We start from the raw sequence: 19857 nt of genomic DNA, 5'->3' as shown, positions 1-19857 counted from the left end.
AACATGATGAATCCACATCAAATGGCGATATCACCAGTTAGAGGAGGAGTTAGAGAAATGACACCCCCACCCCCCACACCGGCCCACCTCCACACCATCATGTACCTCACTCACACCTTCGGACAAGGGCAGGGAAAAAGTCACCGCCATCCAGTTCCTCTCCTCAGGTCGACACTATCAAATCATGCACTCCAAAATCAGCAGACATGAAAAACAGCTTCTTCCATCTTGCCATCAACTCCCAAAGCAGGTGACTCAAATACCATTGTGGCATTTTCCAAATGTTGCCAATTTTGGCAAACATTTATCAAGGTAGCTTCAGCTCTCAACAAACGTGTTGAGAACGCACAAACGCATCACCGCACACCCAAAGTTGCATCACAATTAGCCTACTGCTACTGGTCACTTTAAAAGCTGGCACGATTATCTGCATCATCTGCACCACCGTCTCAATAGTATTGCCATTACAGCACCACCGTTCACTTTATCTTTACTTGATGACTCCCTGTATTGTTGCACAGCTGTAATTGGGGGCTAGTACTGCACAAATGAGGCCTTTACATTACGGATGTACTTATGTGTCATGTCTTTGTTTATCGAAGTTTCTTGTTACTGCAATACTAGTGCAACTCATCCAATTGGAGACATATTGCTTGTGTGTTTCACATACTTGACAAAAAAAGATCATTATATAATCTTTCTTTTCTAAATTAATTAAATTAAGCTAATGAATTGCTGTTATCGCATCAACGGTTCATTTATTCATCCAGTCAATTTCTATTCCATTTATCTTGAATTGCATGTGCGCTGAGGAGTATTTTTGCTCACTTAGGGTGAGAACGGGCATCACCCTGTACTGCTCACGAGAAAATCACATGGCACAGAAAGAGAACTAAAAATTCACAGCAACCTTCTCACATTCACAATTAAGGAAAATATAGTCAAATCTGTAAACGCTGTTACTTAGAGATTTGACAGAACATCACGTTGCTTTAAAGTGTTGGCTTTCCGTCCTTCTCAAAATCTTCTAATATCATATCTGTCTTTGAATTAAGACATTCACAATGACACTTCAGATTTTTGGGGCTTCATAAATAAACAAGAAATGAGTCGTGAACATAATATCTGAGACACTGTTAACGGCAGTTGTACTTACAGTATGAACTGAGATACAATATTTTCCACACTATAAGACACACCTACAGGCATTCAACTTTCTCAAAAGCTGACAGTGCAGTGCGCCTTATAATCGGATGCGCCTTATATGTGGATCAATATTCTGATTTCTTGGACGTAGTATTTTAAACATTCTGTAAAATGCCTTCTTAAAGCTGCAATGGTTGTAAAAGCGCTATATAAATCAAGCTGCATTGTATTGTATTCTCTTTAGCATAGATGCATCTAGTGGACGCAACAACGTAACGTCAGCCACTATTGAGGTTCTATTCTATGCGCCTTATAATGCGGTGCGCCCCATGGTATGGAAAATATGATAATTACAGTCACTGTTTTCTTTCCTGAAGGGGAAAAAGAGCCGCCTGCTTGAGGAATGGTGCTTATGTCTTTCAGGTGAAGTGCAATATTTGCGAATGTACAGTATTCTGCCATCACATGGCAAATGGACTTGTTGCACACTTTGGGTGCACTTGGTGTCTGAGCAGCTATTTAAAAAGAATACTTCAAAGACCAAATTACCTGCTGAGGCTCTCGTGGTGTCGTCTGTTTGACTCGGCGACTGGATGCAGTGGTGGTGGTGAGCTCCATTATAGTTGTGGATGTTTCGGACCGATTGGCTGTAGTACTTGACTGCGGAGTTATAGGGGAAGGCGACTCCCCTACAAGCCGCGCACTGCCTTGGATCTTAATGTTGGGGTCTCCCTCTGCGGCCATGTTGAACACTTTCAGGCCATTATAGTAGAGGCCTGAAAGCTGGCCCTGAAAGGATCTAGTCCGGTCTCGCTCCCAGCCACCAATCTGTATAGTAGTTTGGCTGTTGAAGATAGTAAGCTGCCGCCCTGTGGGAAAACAACGTTACATATACAAATCTGTTGGAGTGTCAACATTTTAAGGACACAAAAATAACAAAAAACAAAAACAGTAATAAAATAAAATAAAAAAGACAAGGAGACAAATTACTCGCCAGTGGCTAATGAAACCAATAAATTACGGGTTGTAGAAGCAAACCCTAGCAATTTATTGCAGTTACTATGATGACATGCCTCCTTTATGAAAAAACAAAAATACAAAAAAGAAAAAAAATCAGCTTTGCTAAAAGGTTAGTCCCATTGAAAAAAATGTGAAATATTAATGCTATATATTAAGGAATACAATATGGAATCTATAGGTACATCATTTATAGAAACAAATAATACATTCATATTTGTTTCTATAAGGAGGTTTTTACTTCAAGTTTTAAAATTTAAGAACTTGGAACGGAGCAAGCATGGAAATTATTCATGGCATTTCAGTAAGAGGCATCCAGACTCCTTTTAGCAAACGGGAGAAAGAATAGTCAACTGAATAAGGTTAATTAAGCATGGAGAAAAAACACAAAAGTACATACCAAAAAGAAAAATGTGCTATGACAGGTGATTAGAGCAAAATGACCAAAGAAATAAAACATAAAGGGAGTCATTTCACATTTTATGTGAAAAATATGAATTGGTTATTACATTGTAAAATCAAAGCATGCACACACTTTGTTTTAATGTTACAGTTCACTGATATAAACCTATACATCTTAACAAAATATGTTAAAGGGACTTCAAAATTCTGACGCCAATTCATCTTGTTCACTATTTATAATTTCTCGCACTTTCATCACACAAAAAATGAAAAGGCACAAATCTATAAAAAATATATATTTAAAAAAATCACATTGTAAAAACAAACAATTATACTAAATACTAAATTTATGGTTATCATTTAAAAGTTTGCAGCAAAAGGCTACTATCATTTATAGACATTTTAACAATGTTGAGATTTAAATTCATATTTATAGTCCCTTTAACCATAATTTCACACACGTATTAAAAAAAACTGACTACAAAATGAAGACATTATTGAACAGTAACATTATATGGACTATTCAAATCATTTATTTTATTCATGTTTTATTTTAGGTTTAGTGTTTACAAAATATTGCAACAACTTAGTTATGATCAAATTACTCTATTTGACATTTTAACCAGTGATTTTACCTTTGTCGAGTAGCCATTCGTCAACTACTCGACCAAGTCGGAATGGGATTCGCTGTCTAGCAATCGCCAGGCGTTCGTTATCATTGTTGCCTTTAAAGTTTAAAGAGACATTTCAGTGGTTACAATCTGTCAGGTCAAAGGTTAAAGATTCATACTGGTATAGCGAAACAACTGCACATTTACATGTTTTATATTGAAAATGTTTAATGTATTCGTCACAAATATTTAATAAACCATTATTTAAACCAACATTTAATTTATTTTATCCAACAAATTAGGACTACATTAGTTGAAATTAAATGTTTTCATCCTTTGGATCAATACATCTATGTTAAAAAACAAAACAAAAAACCCAACACATTTCACTGTCTTATCTCCAACACATTTGTCTGAACATTTTAAAATGCTTTTTGCTAGTTATGTACGTACCACTTTCAAAATAAACATCTCTTGAATTTATGTCACCCTTAGATCGTGGTTGTAAAAGAAAAGATACATCTAACACATTGCAAACACCAATCTTGTCATGAATAGCCTGATTGAAAAAAAATGTCTATTGACAACATGTAGTGCATTGAATCATAAAACTATTCAATCAGAGAGAACAAAGGCTGAGAGATCAGGATTGCATATTTGGTCAACCCAAATGATTTGACAAAAAAGCTACGTGGAAAAGTGACTGTCGCATGTTTGGGTGGAAACAATTGTTGCAGATTAAAAAAGTGTCCTTCGGTAAAGAAGTGCCACGGGAGGAGAAGCAATATCCGAAAGCAACCTCCACTTTTACTTTGGAGGACCATTGGGCATAAATGAGGACAAACTCTGCATCAACCTTTTGTCAGGGCCGCTCACTCCACTCGAGCTAAAGAGTGAGTGCATTCCCCTTTGCTATTGTCTGCCGAGATTGAATTCACTCAGCGTCATTCTTCTTGCAGATTGACAATGTTTGTTCCATCAACTATATTAATTCACTCTGTGCAGATTGAAGATCTGGTAGCTAACAATGCTTGGAGGTGAATAGCCTCTGAGGAGACTGGAACACAGAGACCTGGGGGAAAGGGAGGGCTTGGCGGTTTAAAAAAAAATAGAAGACATTTTTCATCACATCAGCTTGAATGACTACAAAGGTGAAAGCGATTTAAAACTTGTGGATTGAGTTCATTGAATTTGGCAGCAGATTGTGTCAAGTTGTCATCTGTTGTTTATTGGAATGTATGTTGTTTTTAAGAGGTGCATTGGTTATTATAGTTAATGCTGAGCTACCAAAGAATTTAATTATTGCGTGGCTTAAATAAATTCATAAATACATAACATGGACAAATTGATGTTAGTTGTTAAATGCTCTGGTGTGCATTCTGTATACTGTACGACAGGGGTGCCCATTAGGTAGATCCTGATCTACCGGTAGATCTAAGACAGGTCCCAAGTAGATCCGAGGAGTGTCGAGAAGAAAAAAAACAAACAACCATTTGTGTGTCTTTGTACATGTTAGTAATATATTTTTTGTGTTAATATACACTGCACACTAATCAGTCTCATTTTCACTATAAAAATATATTTAAAAAATAAAATAAAGCAGGTAAATCTTGTGTGTGTGTGTGTGCGTGCGCGCGCCGGTAAGGGTAGATCCCGTGAGGTTAATTGATCAAAAAGTAGATCTTCGATCCAAAAAGTTTGGGCACCCCTGCTGTACGACATAATGTAAAATGTGTATTGTGATTAATATTGCACTTGCGAAATAAGAAAGAGATAAATTCATCCATTTTCGTCCATCCGACCGTATTCTACAATATCGTCCTCTGTCTGCTGTTGACGGAAATTAACGGCACAACTGCTATCATTGCAAACGCAGCGTGACCAAATCCGGAAAACAGAGTAGCGGTGTTATGGTGCAATAACTAACATAACTATGGGTTGATGATCATGTCATAATCATAACAAGCACAGTTTAAATCACTGCAATGTTAGTTTCAGTCAACAGCAGAGTGTATGTGTATAACATGTTCCCTGAAATGGACTAAAGTTGATGAAATAGTCAGCTTAATTCTGAGTCCTGAATTTCTTAACCAAAATGTCTATTTAGTCTACTGTGTTTATTTGCTGTTTCCAAATGTGAAAATATTATGAGTTTGGGGCCCGGGGATCACAGACTAACTCACAATGTTTATTTCTGCAACAATAACGATACGATTACAATTGAGCAAATACGCAGAAATGAAACATCTATAGCGAGATAAAAGGTTCACTCACACTTAAGCAAACAAAAATAAAGACAGACGCAGACAGTAACACACAGACGTACTCTTAGCCATGCACGCAGATAATCTCTACTTGTGTACAAAATCTTGTTCTGTGTTCGGCACTGTACCAGTTTGGCTCGGTGCCAAATGTGGTCAGTCTCATACAAGGGTCAATTAAAAGAGAACATAATCGCGTTATGATAATGTATTGATCCCTACTGTGGAACATGAACAATGCCATCCGCAGGGCTGAGGTAGAGTCCATTCATTAGGCCACCACAGAGAGCCTGTGACTGTTGCCGAGTGGTGATTTGGTTTTGTATGAGATGGCCAAGCTTATCTATTTTTCCAGACAGCGGCGATTCAGCTGATCCATTCCGAATGACCTGATTTGGTCTGATTCGTTTCTTTTTGTCTTTTGGAACAAAGTTGTCAGGTCTATACTGATACTGGGACATTTCCTCCATCAGTGGAACCAGACCATGTGAAAGGAAAAGCCAGACAAATCTCGCAATTTTTTGGATTAATCAATTGCCATTTTTGCCCATGGTGTCCATTGTACTGTCTTGCACGCAGCCCGAGCAGGATCATGGAAAGAAGAGAGACAGAAAAAAGTACAGCTTTTATTTTTTGAAGGGGGGAAAAAATAACCTCCACCTCGAACCCACTCTGTATCCTGCAAATCAGACTCCCCACTGCAAGGTGGGGGGAAATCGGACAGTGGGTAAGATGGACAGAGGTGGCAGAGGTGGTCAGCTTGACATAAAAGGTACAGGGTGAGTGGGAACTGAATGCAGCGGGAGTCATGTAAGTGCACTGTGTACTGATAACACTAAAAAGAATAAGGCCAGGCTGGGACTTCTCTATTATCTTTGTGTGCACTGCATGCTCAGTGGGTACCATAATAGGATGCTGCATGGTGCCCCGCGGGCACGGCAACACCATTGTGTTGGTATTACTTTCATGGCCAATACTCTGGAGAAGAAGCCCTTTTTTTTTACCCCCTTTCTTGTTTTGGTTGCAACCCAGCCTTTTGTGTGTGGCGTAAAGCAGAGCAAGAATAAAAGCAAGAACTGCAGCAAACAGAAGGGTATTTATGCGTCTGCGCGTGAGCTTTGAATTTTAAAATAGACTAATTACGCGGAAGATTTTTAATGGGCCCTCTTAAGTATGGAGGATGAGAGTTTTTAATTGAGATTTCAATGACAGCAATATAAGTCCTGGTGGTACAATGATTGCCTTACTTTCAATGATTGCTCACTCAGATGCAATCTGCACCTTTCTCTTGTTGAGCTTTCCAACCATCATTTGTGCTGTCAGCTTTGCTCTATTGTAGGAACTGTTGACCTGTGAGTGTTCAAGGCCAAGGGCTACTATTATGAGTGTATTAGCGGGATACATGGATACTTGTCAAACGAAAGGCGGGCTGAGTGAAAAAAGGCTTTCTGTGCTTGAGGTGAAGGAGGGAACTGGACAGCAATTGCAATTTCATGCACTTAGTGTGCAATGAACCGAATGAACTTGCTAATTTCGAAAATTAAAAAAATAGAACCATAGGTCACCAGCATGTGAGTCGTTCAGGATTTGGAAAGTGGATGCCCCTCCGTGAGCCGTCACCTTACCGTGGTGCAGGCGTTTGCATGTCCTAACGATCCTAGGAGCTAAATTGTCTGGGGCTTTATGCCCCGGGCAGAATTACCCACAGGAAAGAGGTCCTAGACGACGGACCAGACAAAGCACGGCTCACAGATCCCTCACGATAAGTAATACCATTGAAACCGATTTTCCCTTGCCCAGATATCAGGTCAGCGGGTCCCCCCTCTGGAGCCAGGCCTGAAGGTGGGGCTTACTGGCGAACGCCTGGTGGCTGTGTCTGCGCCCATGAGGCCTGACCGGGCACAGCCCAAAAAGACAACATGGTTCCTTCTTCCCATGGGCTCATCACCTGTGGGAGGGGCCAAAGGTAAGGGATGCCCCCGAGCAGAAGAAAGATTCCTATTGGCCTTTTTTGGCCAGTGGGGCTCAGGAAGCAGTTGACAGATCCCGGATACAATTGGCCGAAACGAGTTTACTCCGCCGGGTGTCCGGGCTATTCCTTAGAAATAAGGTGAGAAAGTCAGCAATGTGGAAGGGGCTCAGAATCAAGCCGCCTGTACAATGTTTGCTGTTCCAGAATTGACTATTCACCCTGCCGTGCTTTCTCCCCCATCTGCAACATGTCAAAAGTATTACTGTCCATGTTTTACCCGAGGCGAGCAGGATGGAATGAGTACATTTGACCATCTTGCTTTTGGATGGATGCCACAGTCATTGCTAAAAAGGTCAGTAAACATTCCGGGGCGGGGGCGGCAGGGAACAAAAAAAACCCCAACAAAAACATTTGTCCTACTGCCCAGACATTTAATTCACTCTCAGACTCAACCATCTTGATTTGGAGCTGGAGAGCACAGTCTTTGGGTGCTTATATTTCGATTTATAATTTCAAGTAAAGCATCAGGATGCGTCCACTGCACGTTGGCGCAAACTCAGAATTTGACGTTCATTTATCCACAGTAGCTTTTGTCAAAGCCTTATGCAGTTCATCGAGTACAATTATCAAGACTGTGACATTTCAAAACATTTACAGTAAATGCATTCATGTTATTGACATGTAGAGACTTCACGGAAAAAAACAGTGTCACTGGCTCCTTCCTTAGCCAAGGAATCCATTCAAATTATGTCAACGTCATGCAAAACACACAACAGGTTCAGGAACTATATACATAGAATTCAATTTCATTTAATCGTACTGTTGCACTCTAAACTCACGATTAACATTTAAGCATTGGTAACACACTGAACGTAGCATGTAGGCAGATTTTAATCGACATACTCTTATTAGTTCCACTGTCAAGAGCGTGGGTGGCATTTGAGTAAAGTTGTATTTGATAAGGGGGGAAAAAAAAGCAATGTTAAGAAACCTTGATATGCAGAAGGTGATTAAGGCATGTATGAAAACACTGGTATTATTCTACACAGCTGCTGGAAAGAGAATAACCAAAAAAGATTACATAATCATAACAAGTGCAGTTTGAAATCATTTGCTTGATCGTATTTTAGTCAACCTGAATTAGCAAATGCATGCGACTAGAGGGAGAGTGGGTCACTCACCTTGGGGGTAGCGTTCAATGACGGGTAGATCGTCCAACTGGAGAGTGGCATTACCCCCACTCCTTGTAAACTTGACTATGTGGTATTTTCCATCGTTTACAAACTTTGACGTCTCCTCTATGTTAATGTCATCTGTTCCAACATTAAACACAACAGCAATGTTTCCTCTTTCCTGGAACAATAAGAACACCAAAATGCAACAGGTTAGAGAGATTTCATTCAGTTCAACAAAATGCCCTCTACTCTATGTCACGTTATTCATATGTACTGTAATCACTGTGATTTAATTGGATAATATAACATCACAAAAATCAGGAATAGCTTGTATTCCGTCCTCTCAAACAATAAAATGCAAGTGGCCACTACGATGGACTTTTGATTACGATTCCTTGTTCGTCTATAGGGAAAATTAACGATCAATTAATCATTTCTTTTTTAGTATATGGTGTTGAAAGATGTGAAAACCTTTCTTTCTTTCTTTCTTCTGAAATTCTGTCAGCATTGTATTGAGGAGAATGATGCTGCCCAGAAGAGGTTTTGGTGAGTTTAGCTTGACTGTTTACTTGAATTCAGCCAAATACTGACTGATTATTAACATAATTCGAAGCAATAATCAATTCCACACATAAATAATAGAATTGTAAATGGGCAGTAAATAATCTTGTGTTGTTTAAAAAAAAATTCTGAGTAAACACAAAATAAGTTTTGCTGTTGTGAAAATTGGCCTTCCCGTATTTCACAGCAAAGAAATATGAGGAGCAAACAACTTTCTTGCTTTGTTGTGCCATAAATGTCAATTAATTATATTTTAAAGTTCTTACAATGAAGAGTAATGTTTTAGCCCAAAATAATACACGGTCTGTTTTTTATAGTGTAGTGTGCACCTCAGCTCGTATTTGTGTTGTCATTTATATTCAGTGGGAAATCTTTAAAAAAAAAAAAAAAAAAAACCCCCCCCAAAAAATTCAAATACACATAAATCCATGCTGTGGAAAAATAAAACATGGCTGTCATGTCTATAATTTGTGCAATATGAATGGAATCACTTTTGTTTTAGTTTGGCTTCTTGTCTATTTAGGGTGAAACGATACTTAAAGTCACTGCTGACAATTAAGAGAAAAAGTAAGTCTCAATGATGTTTAACTTCAGACTGTTGATCTCTACATGACGCTTGAACAATTTATGATTCCGAGTTGTTAATATTTACTGCTTAATCAATTTTCAATGAGTGTGCATGTGAGTGCAAGCCCTTCTCTCCTCTTTGGAGATTCGATGAAATGAGCATCGGGTTGGAAGCTAAACCTATGGTAGAGCTGCAGCACTCTGCATGTCATTATCCAGTCAGCACAGGCAACACAGCTCTGCATCTCAGTCTTTTGCCGTAACTCTCTCAAATTAAATAAGCAACTACTTTCCAACACCCCCTGTTCTTTGTTCTCTTCAAGTTGAGACAGTTCATACCTTGTCCAAAAAGGCAAAAAAATGAGAGTACAATCAATATCTTTGATTCCATTCATGCTAATGTCCAGGTTGTCTAACCTTATGGAGTACTGTATTTTCCGCACTATAAGGCGCACTTTCAATGTATGGCCTATTTAAAGCGGTTTTCATATATAGAACACACTGCATGATAAGAGAAGCCACAATTCTGTCTGCAGTTGCATTATCCATCCACTAGATGGAGGTACGCTAATGGGAATACAATACAATACAGCTTTATTTACATAGAGCTTGTGAGAAAGCGCTCTACAGAACATTTAAAATACCTCGTCCACGAAATAACAAAATTGGTCCGTATATAAGGTGCATCGGATTATAAGGCGCCCTGTCGGCCTTTGAGAAAATTGAATGCTTTTAGGTGTGCCTTATAGTGCGAAATATACCGTACTTGTATGATTCACGGTCTCATTCGAGGAAAAATAACTCACAAAAGCTAACGTAGTAGGCCTCGTGTCATGCTAGTGGAGTGTGTGAGAAGTGTGAGAGGATGATTGTCAGACATTGATGTGGCAGTTAAACCTTGCCGATGAGTTAATTGTCAGGTTGAGTGATTTGCTCCACAAAACCCTTCAGAAAATGTCCCTTAGACACCAGCTGTGCAGTGAATAGCACCCTCCCGCATATTATCATTTAAAAAATTTAGTCCAAGACAAGTCTCTATAAGAGATAACAACAAGAGATCCTTCTTAGACCTTCAAAATCCAGACATATTCATACTGAACTTCTTAGTAACCGACAGTCTTCAGGGATGAACTCAATTAAAATCCTGCTTAAAATTGTAATTTCATTCCATTGTATTTCCATTGTAATTTGAATGTTTCCTGTGGCCTTGTTCAGGTTTATAACATAAATGTCCTTCATACAACAGAAGACTGACAAGCTAAACGCTTGAGAAAGAGCGACGAAAAAGGTAAGAACATGCTAGTTAATCTCTGACCTCACAAAACAACATGCTCCAACATCTTGTTGAAAGTCTTGACAGAAGAGTGGAAGATGCTCTATGTGCAGGGCTGACTCCATGTTTAATTTTTTTTTCAATTACAGCAATCGTCCTTCAACTTTTGCCCAGAACATAGATTTAGAGACATTGTTCATCCATTATGCGGGTTCTCCTTCCAGACAAGCCTACACATGACGTGCACAGTACATCAGAAAAATTCTCTATTTATATCACAATGTTAAGAAAAAAAAACTATTCAAATTGGTTGGACTTAAAAATGCAGTTCCATCCTCTGCTGAGAGGATCCCAATTCTGGAGCTTAAATATCTCATGGGCTAATGTCAAAGTGATTGATAGCTGCTTATATAAACCACGGCCATTCTGCAAAATCAGGGCTGCTCACTTGTGTTGCTTCATGGGAGCATACTGTATGGCGCATACATACCCCACCCAGAAAATTTAGCCTTGCCTGACACATTCTTCAAGGCATCTTGATTAATTGCTCATCAAGCTGCAATAGAGTTTAATTAACTGACGAAGCTGGTCCACCATTCTCCTCTAATCTCGTCTCTGTTTCTTAATGCTTCTTATCCTTGCAGCTGGAGGGTGAACTAGCTGCCGTAATCTTGGGGGTGTCAGTCGCTCGTTAAATGTACCCGTCTGCAGTCATTATACAACCCTAGGCATAGTTGTTTCAGTAGTAATAAAGCTGCTAAAACAGACACTGCAGACCAAATGCTGGAGTAGCTGTGTTTCTTTCCTCCGCCAATGCCAACAAAAGCATACCAGAACTACTGCATCCTACTCTTTATTAAAGGTAATGCACAGACAAGTGGCAGATGTAAAAGGTCAAACAAAGCACGATTTAAACCATGAACTGTTTACTGGACCCATTGTTTTGCCCATTCTGTAAAGAAGATGGCAATGTAAATGGCCATAGTGTTCTCTCCATTTCCTGCAAAATCTGAATAGCCTATGTCGGTGCTCATTTGGAAGTCGTTTATGATGACCACGGCTATGCTTGAGACATATTTTATAGCTCGTGAGCCTAACGCCACAGGACTGCAACCCATCATTCTACGCTGCATGAGCCTCTGAGGCTCAGTTGGCAGTTGGAGGAGCACCTCTGCCATCCCTTAAGTACGTCTTTGTGTGCATCTAATGTATGTGCACACGAGCAGACTGACTTGAGGGAATATTATGATCTCACTACAGAGGCTAAATGTCTTCATGTAGCAAGGACATGCAGGCTATTCTCTCCACCTTATCTTTTAATTACCCCTGACGGTCTTCTCCTTCTACCCTTTAAGCTTTGTTAATGAAATTATTGAGCTAATGGGAGAATTAGCTACAAGAAAACGACTCCTTTTTTTGCGGGATGTATTTCTGCTCCAGGAACTGCACCAGTATGCGTCATCCATACCTCAGCATTGATTGCTCCACCAAAATGTTTCATATGATAGTGTAAACAGGAAGTCCGTCTACTATTGAATTGTTTAATCCAAAAGCCACAAAAGTGCCATATAATAATGATAATAATAATAATGACGATTTTCAACGTTTCTATTCAATGAAGCAACATTTTATATGTGGGCATGTGTTGTCTCATCACGCTTCAACATTCTGGCAGCATATGATCAAGACATCATGTTGGCACATGGGATCAAGTCTCAATATGGCGTCATCAAATTGTAAATTTCCCCATTGTGGGACAAATAAAGGATATCTTATTTTATCTTATCACACGCGACTGCATCAACAAAGCAGCTCTCCTCATGCATTTGGGCGACCAAAGAGCACTGACAAAAAGACAAGTTGGGTCGATGCGCAGCGCTGATGGTCATGTGCATCAGTTGTCGCCTGCCACTAGAGTTGCTGCTTCAGAAATGCCATAATTAATTTCAACAATTACTTAAAAAAATAATAATAATAAAGAGTAATTTTGCAACGCGGGTTCGAATACCAATGTAAATGGGACGTAACCATAGTTTCAAACAATGGCGTATGAAAATTGATTGGAGAAGCATTAATGCCGTTCTCAAAATCTGTAGGACAGAATTTCTCTTTTTCCGTCTTAGAAAACAGTATTAATGTAAGAATGTTTTAATGATGCCTGCCAACAGACACACACGCAAAACTTTTTCCTACATCAACATTTCAACAATAATGATTGTTCTGCCCACAGTAAAAGTTTCGGGGCGTTTCCTAGCTCATGAATAAATGAGTTTGGCTTGCTGTTGACCTGCGTTAACATACTCATATTTAACACGTAGCAATAACAGTATAATGATACAACTGTAAACACTTTCCGGGTCCATCTCAATTATGTGTCAGGATGGTGAAAGTTTTGCTTTGTTATTTAAAAAAAAGATTACTGCTGTTAACTGTAGTGTAATCTGGATATCTTGGAACTATCTTATTTACTGCTGTGGTCATGAGATTATTGAAATCAAACAAAAAAGGGATCCTCGTGGAGCAAAGTTTAGATTCTGAAAATGGAAACCAAACCTACTTCTCATCGCGATGGTATCTCCAGTGTGCTGAGGTAAGAGTGCTGTGAGCGCAGCTCATTTCAAAATCAAAGCCACCGGCTAAAGTGCCTAATTATCTGTGAAGTTGGCCTGAAATTACTTCCATTGCTAGCAGACTTCATCAAACAACTTTTCTGCAGGAGAGCTTCATCAAATATCTTTTGAGTATCTTAGAGTTGATAAATCATCGCTCCGGCTGCAGCAGCCTCTAAATGAGGACTCAAAGGGAATAACAGAAGATTTATACACTATTATCTACAGTCTATGTATAAATCTTGAAGCATCGCTAAAGAGATGTAGCAACAACATACACAGAAGATATAGAAAAATAAAGTAGAGAGTCGATAACAGAAGTTGGATGAAAAAAGCCAGGAACTGCTCATCTCTTCCTAAAATGCCATTTGCTATCTTATAAGCCTTTTCTTTTGCTCCATCTTCAGCTCTGCAGTGACACATTCCATCAAGAGAGGTCAAAATATATCTGGAATTTCATTCTGTCTCACGCAAAGAAATCAATTCAGGTTTAAGGTGATTCTGCTGTCTGTCCACTTGTGACAGCTGGCGAGCAGTCGGGGTGAGTCGACCTTCAGTTCTGTCCTCTCCACCGGGATTTCCTCCCCCCTTCCCCACGGGCACGCCAGCATGCCTCACTTAGCTGTATATGATAGTATGGACCCCCACCATCGTAAGATCAAACTATAGGGAATATAAAAAATAAGGGAGAGGGTGCAACTAGTTGAATGAGTCAAAAAGAGGACCATATTGGGTCTTCAAAATGCTAATAGTTAATAATAATAATAATCAGAGTTGACTTGGAATATGAAAAAACATCACACAGATTACTATGTCTTACTTTCAGAATCAAATTCACTGAGTTGGATATTCCAGGTCCGTGCTTTGCATGAGAAACCCTGCAATAATCAGGTCTCTCTGCTCATAAATATGTAGTTCTCTATCATTCTACTGAGCTCTGTTCCGCTAGATTTGGTTAATGTTTGAACTCCTCAAGTAATTATGTGACAAGTTCGCTTATCTTGTCAAAGCATTCAGACATGGATGTTCCCAATGTCAATTTAGAATGCACTAAAACCATAGAGAAGATATTACATCGCCTACCTCTTTGAAATGATTACATTTTGGACATTTCCCCTCGCGTAAAAGGAAAAAAAATGTGACCAACGTGTCAGAAAGTTTGGTATCAGTCATATAAGCATTGATTAAATTATATTATATTCACCAGTGTGTTTATTTGACTTTTTCATTGTGGTGTTGATGTTAATGTTTATGTTATTGGTAGTAGTAGTAGTAGTAGTAGTAGTGTATGATTATATGATATCATGGTCTTGAAACTGTGACAATATTGTACCTTGAAATTTTGCTGTAAAATTTAACAAGAAAAACATGGTGAACATTGGTGTTACATTAATGATATAGCTTATAAAATCGAAACCTAATTTTTCCAGCGTCCGTAAAGATTTGATCTTCAAATCTGCAAAGATATGATTCTGATGTATCATGTGCTTTTTGTAAGGCTGACGTGAGACACTGAGCACAAAAAAACAGATGCGTCTCTCAAATTCATCTCACATATCCATACCTGTCAACTCATACGGCTTAGCCATAGTTCATATGGATTTTGTGGTGAATCCTACGTATATGGCCGTATCGCACAAATCATATGGATTCTGAATATTTCCGTTTTTGTTTTCACCAACTCCAAATGATTTGGAGTTGGTGAAAAAAGTAACGCAGGAATACAACTCTGAACACAGTAATGCCACTAAGCAGAATGATGATTAGACATTAACCAGACATTGCATTATGGAGATCTACAATAAATATTGAAAATGTTGTGGGTTTTTTCCTGCCGTTATTATGACATATAAAATGCTTTGTTATAAGGTTATATTTGCAGGTATGTTATAAGGATTTTTTGCTCTTTATAAGGATTTTTTTGGGTAGTTTATACAGGTTGGCGCTCCGAAAATTTGACAGGTATGCATATCTGCTCTAATCTCGCTACTTTATTGGAAAACCCAAAATCAATATCACTTCCTTTCACCCACTTATCCATATTAAAGACATACAGCATATCTTGCCTGCAAAGAAGAAACAAATGTGTTGCTTCGATTGGAAAACAGTGCTTGATGAGTCTTAACCTCCATAGCAGAGGCTCCGTCGAACCCCTGAGACCGATTTACCGAACCCCTGGGTTTCGCTCGAACGTAGGTTAAGAACTACTGGTCTAGACACTGAATACCAGTGGCTGTCCCCCCCTTGTACATTAAATATAGAATTTTTTGCTTTGCTCTTGGTTCTCAAATGTCTCATTTTCACTTTGAACAAGGCCTTTCTCAAGGAGGGATTTGGGTGTCAAGTATTTGATAGAATTAAAAAAATGAGGCATATTTCAGTCACTGTATTTGCAATTGAGGATCAAGCTTTGTCTGCCGGCAAGCCTAGATACGTGGTGACAAGTGATCTGAAATGTCAGAGGGGAAAAAACACTAATACATCTAGAAACACAAAAAAAGAAGCATTCATACATAATTCCTAATATTCTACATGCTACAACTTCACACATTAAAATCAATAGCAAAATTTTGCTAAGCAGTGCTGTCTCACTTGCTTAAAACTATGGTGTCAACTCAAGTTACAACCTAAATTGTTTAGGTGGTTCAGTTTGTAACCTGATACGTTCATAAATTGAGGTAATGTTTCCCATTGAAATGAATGATAATGCAATTAATCTGTTCCAGACCCTGAACTAAACTTTTGTGTGTATGTGTGTGTGTGTGGTTAAAAATAAATGTAGTGCAATATAGAGTTAAGTAAAAACAGACTATAACTAAGAAAACAATATTTAGAAAAATCTGAGGCATCCAAATAGTTTTCAGTTTCCAGCAATGCCTAATGTGCATATTGTCAACAATGCTTACAGAGCGCGAAAAGCAGCGAAACACAGATCTATCCGCTCGCCATGCCAAGGATAGAAGTGTGTCCCTGAAATAGTACGTAGATGTAATTTTTCTATGAACATTTTTTGTGTCATTCAAATTGTTTAGAATCAGGGGCATTCGGATCCCAATCTATAATTAAATGCTTGGGTTAGGATAGTCACTAAGAATCCTGTTCCCAAAGTGAAAGAAATATTTACTTTTACTTTTTTTTTAGGTAGCACATGGATGTTTGCTTGCAGCTATATCTTTCACGGCTAGAAATTTATTTTTAAACCACCCCCCCTCCCCAAAAAGATAAGGGTGACTGTCTCTGTACATAATTCTGTGCTGATGGTTGCATACACACCGCACTGCAGATAAACTGCACCATTGAACAACCAACGCACAGTTTCCTGACCCTACATAAACTTCACAGACAAAAAAAAAAGAAAAAACAAACAACCAAACAAAAACATCCTTGAAAAATATCAATCCAACGTATTCAAAATACTACAACTTCATATTACAAGTTCAAAAGCAAATAAGCCGAAGACAAGATGTGCATAACTTCCTTGTTGGTAATGAAGCCCAAATTTTTGCTTCACAAGGTGAGTGAACAGCCTTCAACACCATGCCAGCTTCCCTTGACACACCATACAAGCATGCGTCATCCGCCTCTGCACTGCCAGGGCGACAGCGCAGTGTCAAAGAAAATCCTTGTTAGGGCCACCGAGAGCAGGGTGACACGTCTTGCCAGAGCTGCCATTTTAACTAAGTAAACCTTGAAGTCAAATCTATATATTTTTTCCCACACATATTTAAAACTACCAAATAACCTTTTACTTTCGGGAATCAAGATTTTTTTATTGTATTTTTTTTGCAATTTATTTTACTGGTAATTCATTTGAACGGCAAAAAGCAAAATCTGCTCAGCGATAACTCAAGTTGATTGAGAGCATGCCAGTGCCCACATCAACACTCTGAAAGGTGACGGCATGCAGGCTCCAAGTGACAGACCGACTAGGCACTTTCATTTGCTATAGCTTTTGATTCTCATTCTCCTTTCCTCTCATATTCAGAAGCTGAAAGCATGAAAAAAAAATAACGATTGAAAAGAACAAGTGTCAAACAGCAGGATAGATTGCTGGGGCATGTCAATTTTGGTGTTATATCGAAGCTGATTTTTAAAAGTCTAACAACTACAGGTTGCTTTAAATGTGTCACTCAAGCATCGGTTAAAGGGGAAAAAAAAGCTGGGACTTCAACAGGATGCCGCTGAGGCCACGGAGTTGATTATTTGATAGTTCATGCATTGTTAATCATTACTGACTGGACCTCATTACCATGCACCTTGTAGCAATTGAATGGTTAAGTAGACGAGCTATTGACACATTTTAATTGGTGCATAATGAGGACACCAATTATACTTGCACTAATGAGAGGAAATTGATTATCAAGGCAGGTATGTGGCCTTAATCAGGACGGGATTGATGGAAGAGGACAGCCCTATCCTCGGACTGCTGTCTTTTTAGCAATTTCCTGGTCGAGTGAAACAATGCCAATTTCCATCCTGCAGTGTTCAAAAAAACCACAGCATTAAGATGAGATACACTATCGAGGTCGGATTGTAATCATAGTTACTTTGAAAATCAAGAACTGTGTTCTTTTTAAATCAAATAATCATTAAAGTAACTAAGGTACTTTTGCAACGTAACGTGACAACCCTGTTGAAGGATTTCACTCAATAAAAGTACAAGACTTAAAACACCACTGATCGCAAAATAAATCATGTTAATTTATCAGAAACAAACAAATAAACAAATATCACTTTTAGCATTGAGTAACTTGCTTCAAAAAAGCCACGTCTTACCTTTTACAGTACTCGGTCTATTTTATAGTGCAGTAGTAATTGGTGATAAATGGCAAGCCGGCATCCATTTACATTTTCCCTTTTTGCAAAGTATCAAGTCATTCGTCTCCAAACATGTTAAGATGGCAATCAAACAGTTCCACTCTTGGCATACATCTTCTGTGGTTTAAAAAAAAAAAAGAACTCTGGGTGGCACACTTATGCGATGCAGAGTCGTGTCAGGCTGAGTGAGTTGGAACCGATGATGCACATCATTAATGGTCTGAAATAGACTGAACATTTTTACTAGGTCGCAATGTTAATTGACAATGATACTTGGGCTGGTGCCTCACATGCAGCCTGCGGCTCCAACTCTTTCCACCAGTTTCTGCGCTCTCTCACTTTGCTTTGATTTGAACACCCTATTTATGATTCTCCTCACTGTACCGACTCCTTTTTTTGTCTCCTGCTCAAATCCCTTTTTCCAGAATTTTCAATGACAATTTCCTCTGTTTGTTTTTTTTAACCTCTTTCATCTTTTCTTATACTGTAGGTGACTTGAGAAACAGACATGCGTGTGGCATACTCACTTCATATGTTGAAACAGCCACCTACACAAACGTTTGAATTTCGGTTGTCTCCCCTGATATACAAAAGTCTCTCTTATGATGCCAGAGGTGTAATCTGAATGTACTAAAACACTGGAAGAGAATCGGGCACGAATGATGCAAATTAATTGCAACACCCGGCTGTAATTTTTCATCGTAAACTTCCATTATTGATCTGATTAAACAGATGACTGGCTATGACCGCGGAGCAAAGTTGCAGGGAATTTGATGTATATCAATGCACAAAAGAGCATTGATATGATGGGTCCAGCTTTTCCACTGACTAAAATTATTGCCTCTTTCATACAGTATCTCTGATGTAATACATGTCTCAATTCTTGTCTTCATGTCAATGCTTAAGCAGTCTTCATGATAACAATTCCACCAATACAAATTTGATAGGTGTGTAAATGTCAATTCTAATTTGTTTTCGTGGTGTCTTTCACTAAAGCCAACCGATTTGGCAAATTAATTCCGAATACGCTATGGGGATCTGGAGACTTCCTTCAGAGAACTTAAAACAGCCGGGGCCTTCCCTACTATCAATCAGAATAATAGTATAAATTCTGTTTGAAGTATGTTGATGTCAACTATATTAACCCTAATGAGCATTGACACTCAACAAAAATTCACACTGTGCATCTTTTGGGTTTTTTTTCTCCGAATGGCTGGTGACCAGTCATCTGGGATAGGCAACGAGATGCATTCGGTAGTACAGTATTGACACTGAGGATAGTGAAACTTTTACATTTGACTTATGAGGTATTTTTTTATATTCCCATCAGTTCTGTTTTTCACTCCTCAGGACTGAAATGCATTTTATTCTGTAATAATATATCCGTTGAAATTCTAGCTGCCATCTCTTGGGCACCTAGAGATAAAATACAGCCAACTGCGACA

At 38.8% G+C, this 19857-nt stretch overlaps 3 protein-coding genes across 22 annotated transcripts in view; 1 reads left to right on the top strand and 2 right to left on the bottom strand.

Moving 5' to 3' along the window:
* The window catches only part of psme4a (proteasome activator subunit 4a), a 415963-nt gene that overhangs the window by 79227 nt on the left and 316879 nt on the right, over window positions 1–19857 (bottom strand). The gene's annotated exons all lie outside the window — the stretch shown is intronic.
* Window positions 1–19857, bottom strand: part of LOC127610233 (neurexin-1a-like) — a 230181-nt gene that overhangs the window by 25456 nt on the left and 184868 nt on the right. For 13 of the 19 annotated variants that reach the window (XM_052080106.1, XM_052080107.1, XM_052080110.1 and 10 more), the window contains 3 exons: window positions 8591–8762; window positions 3201–3290; window positions 1696–2015 (listed from right to left, as the gene is read on the bottom strand). In XM_052080106.1, the coding sequence (XP_051936066.1) occupies window positions 1696–2015; window positions 3201–3290; window positions 8591–8762 (582 nt within the window). The remainder of the gene's footprint in view (window positions 1–1695; window positions 2016–3200; window positions 3291–8590; window positions 8763–19857) is intronic. The other 6 variants (XM_052080117.1, XM_052080126.1, XM_052080119.1 and 3 more) reach the window with 1 other exon arrangement.
* LOC127610237 (stonin-1) overlaps window positions 1–19857 on the top strand; it is a 143695-nt gene that overhangs the window by 114443 nt on the left and 9395 nt on the right. The gene's annotated exons all lie outside the window — the stretch shown is intronic.

This window comes from Hippocampus zosterae, chromosome 11, assembly GCF_025434085.1.
Source record: "Hippocampus zosterae strain Florida chromosome 11, ASM2543408v3, whole genome shotgun sequence".
Taxonomy (NCBI): domain Eukaryota; kingdom Metazoa; phylum Chordata; class Actinopteri; order Syngnathiformes; family Syngnathidae; genus Hippocampus; species Hippocampus zosterae.
The sequence above is the reverse complement of the archived record's forward strand: the minus strand, read 5'-3'. Positions and strand labels throughout refer to the sequence as shown.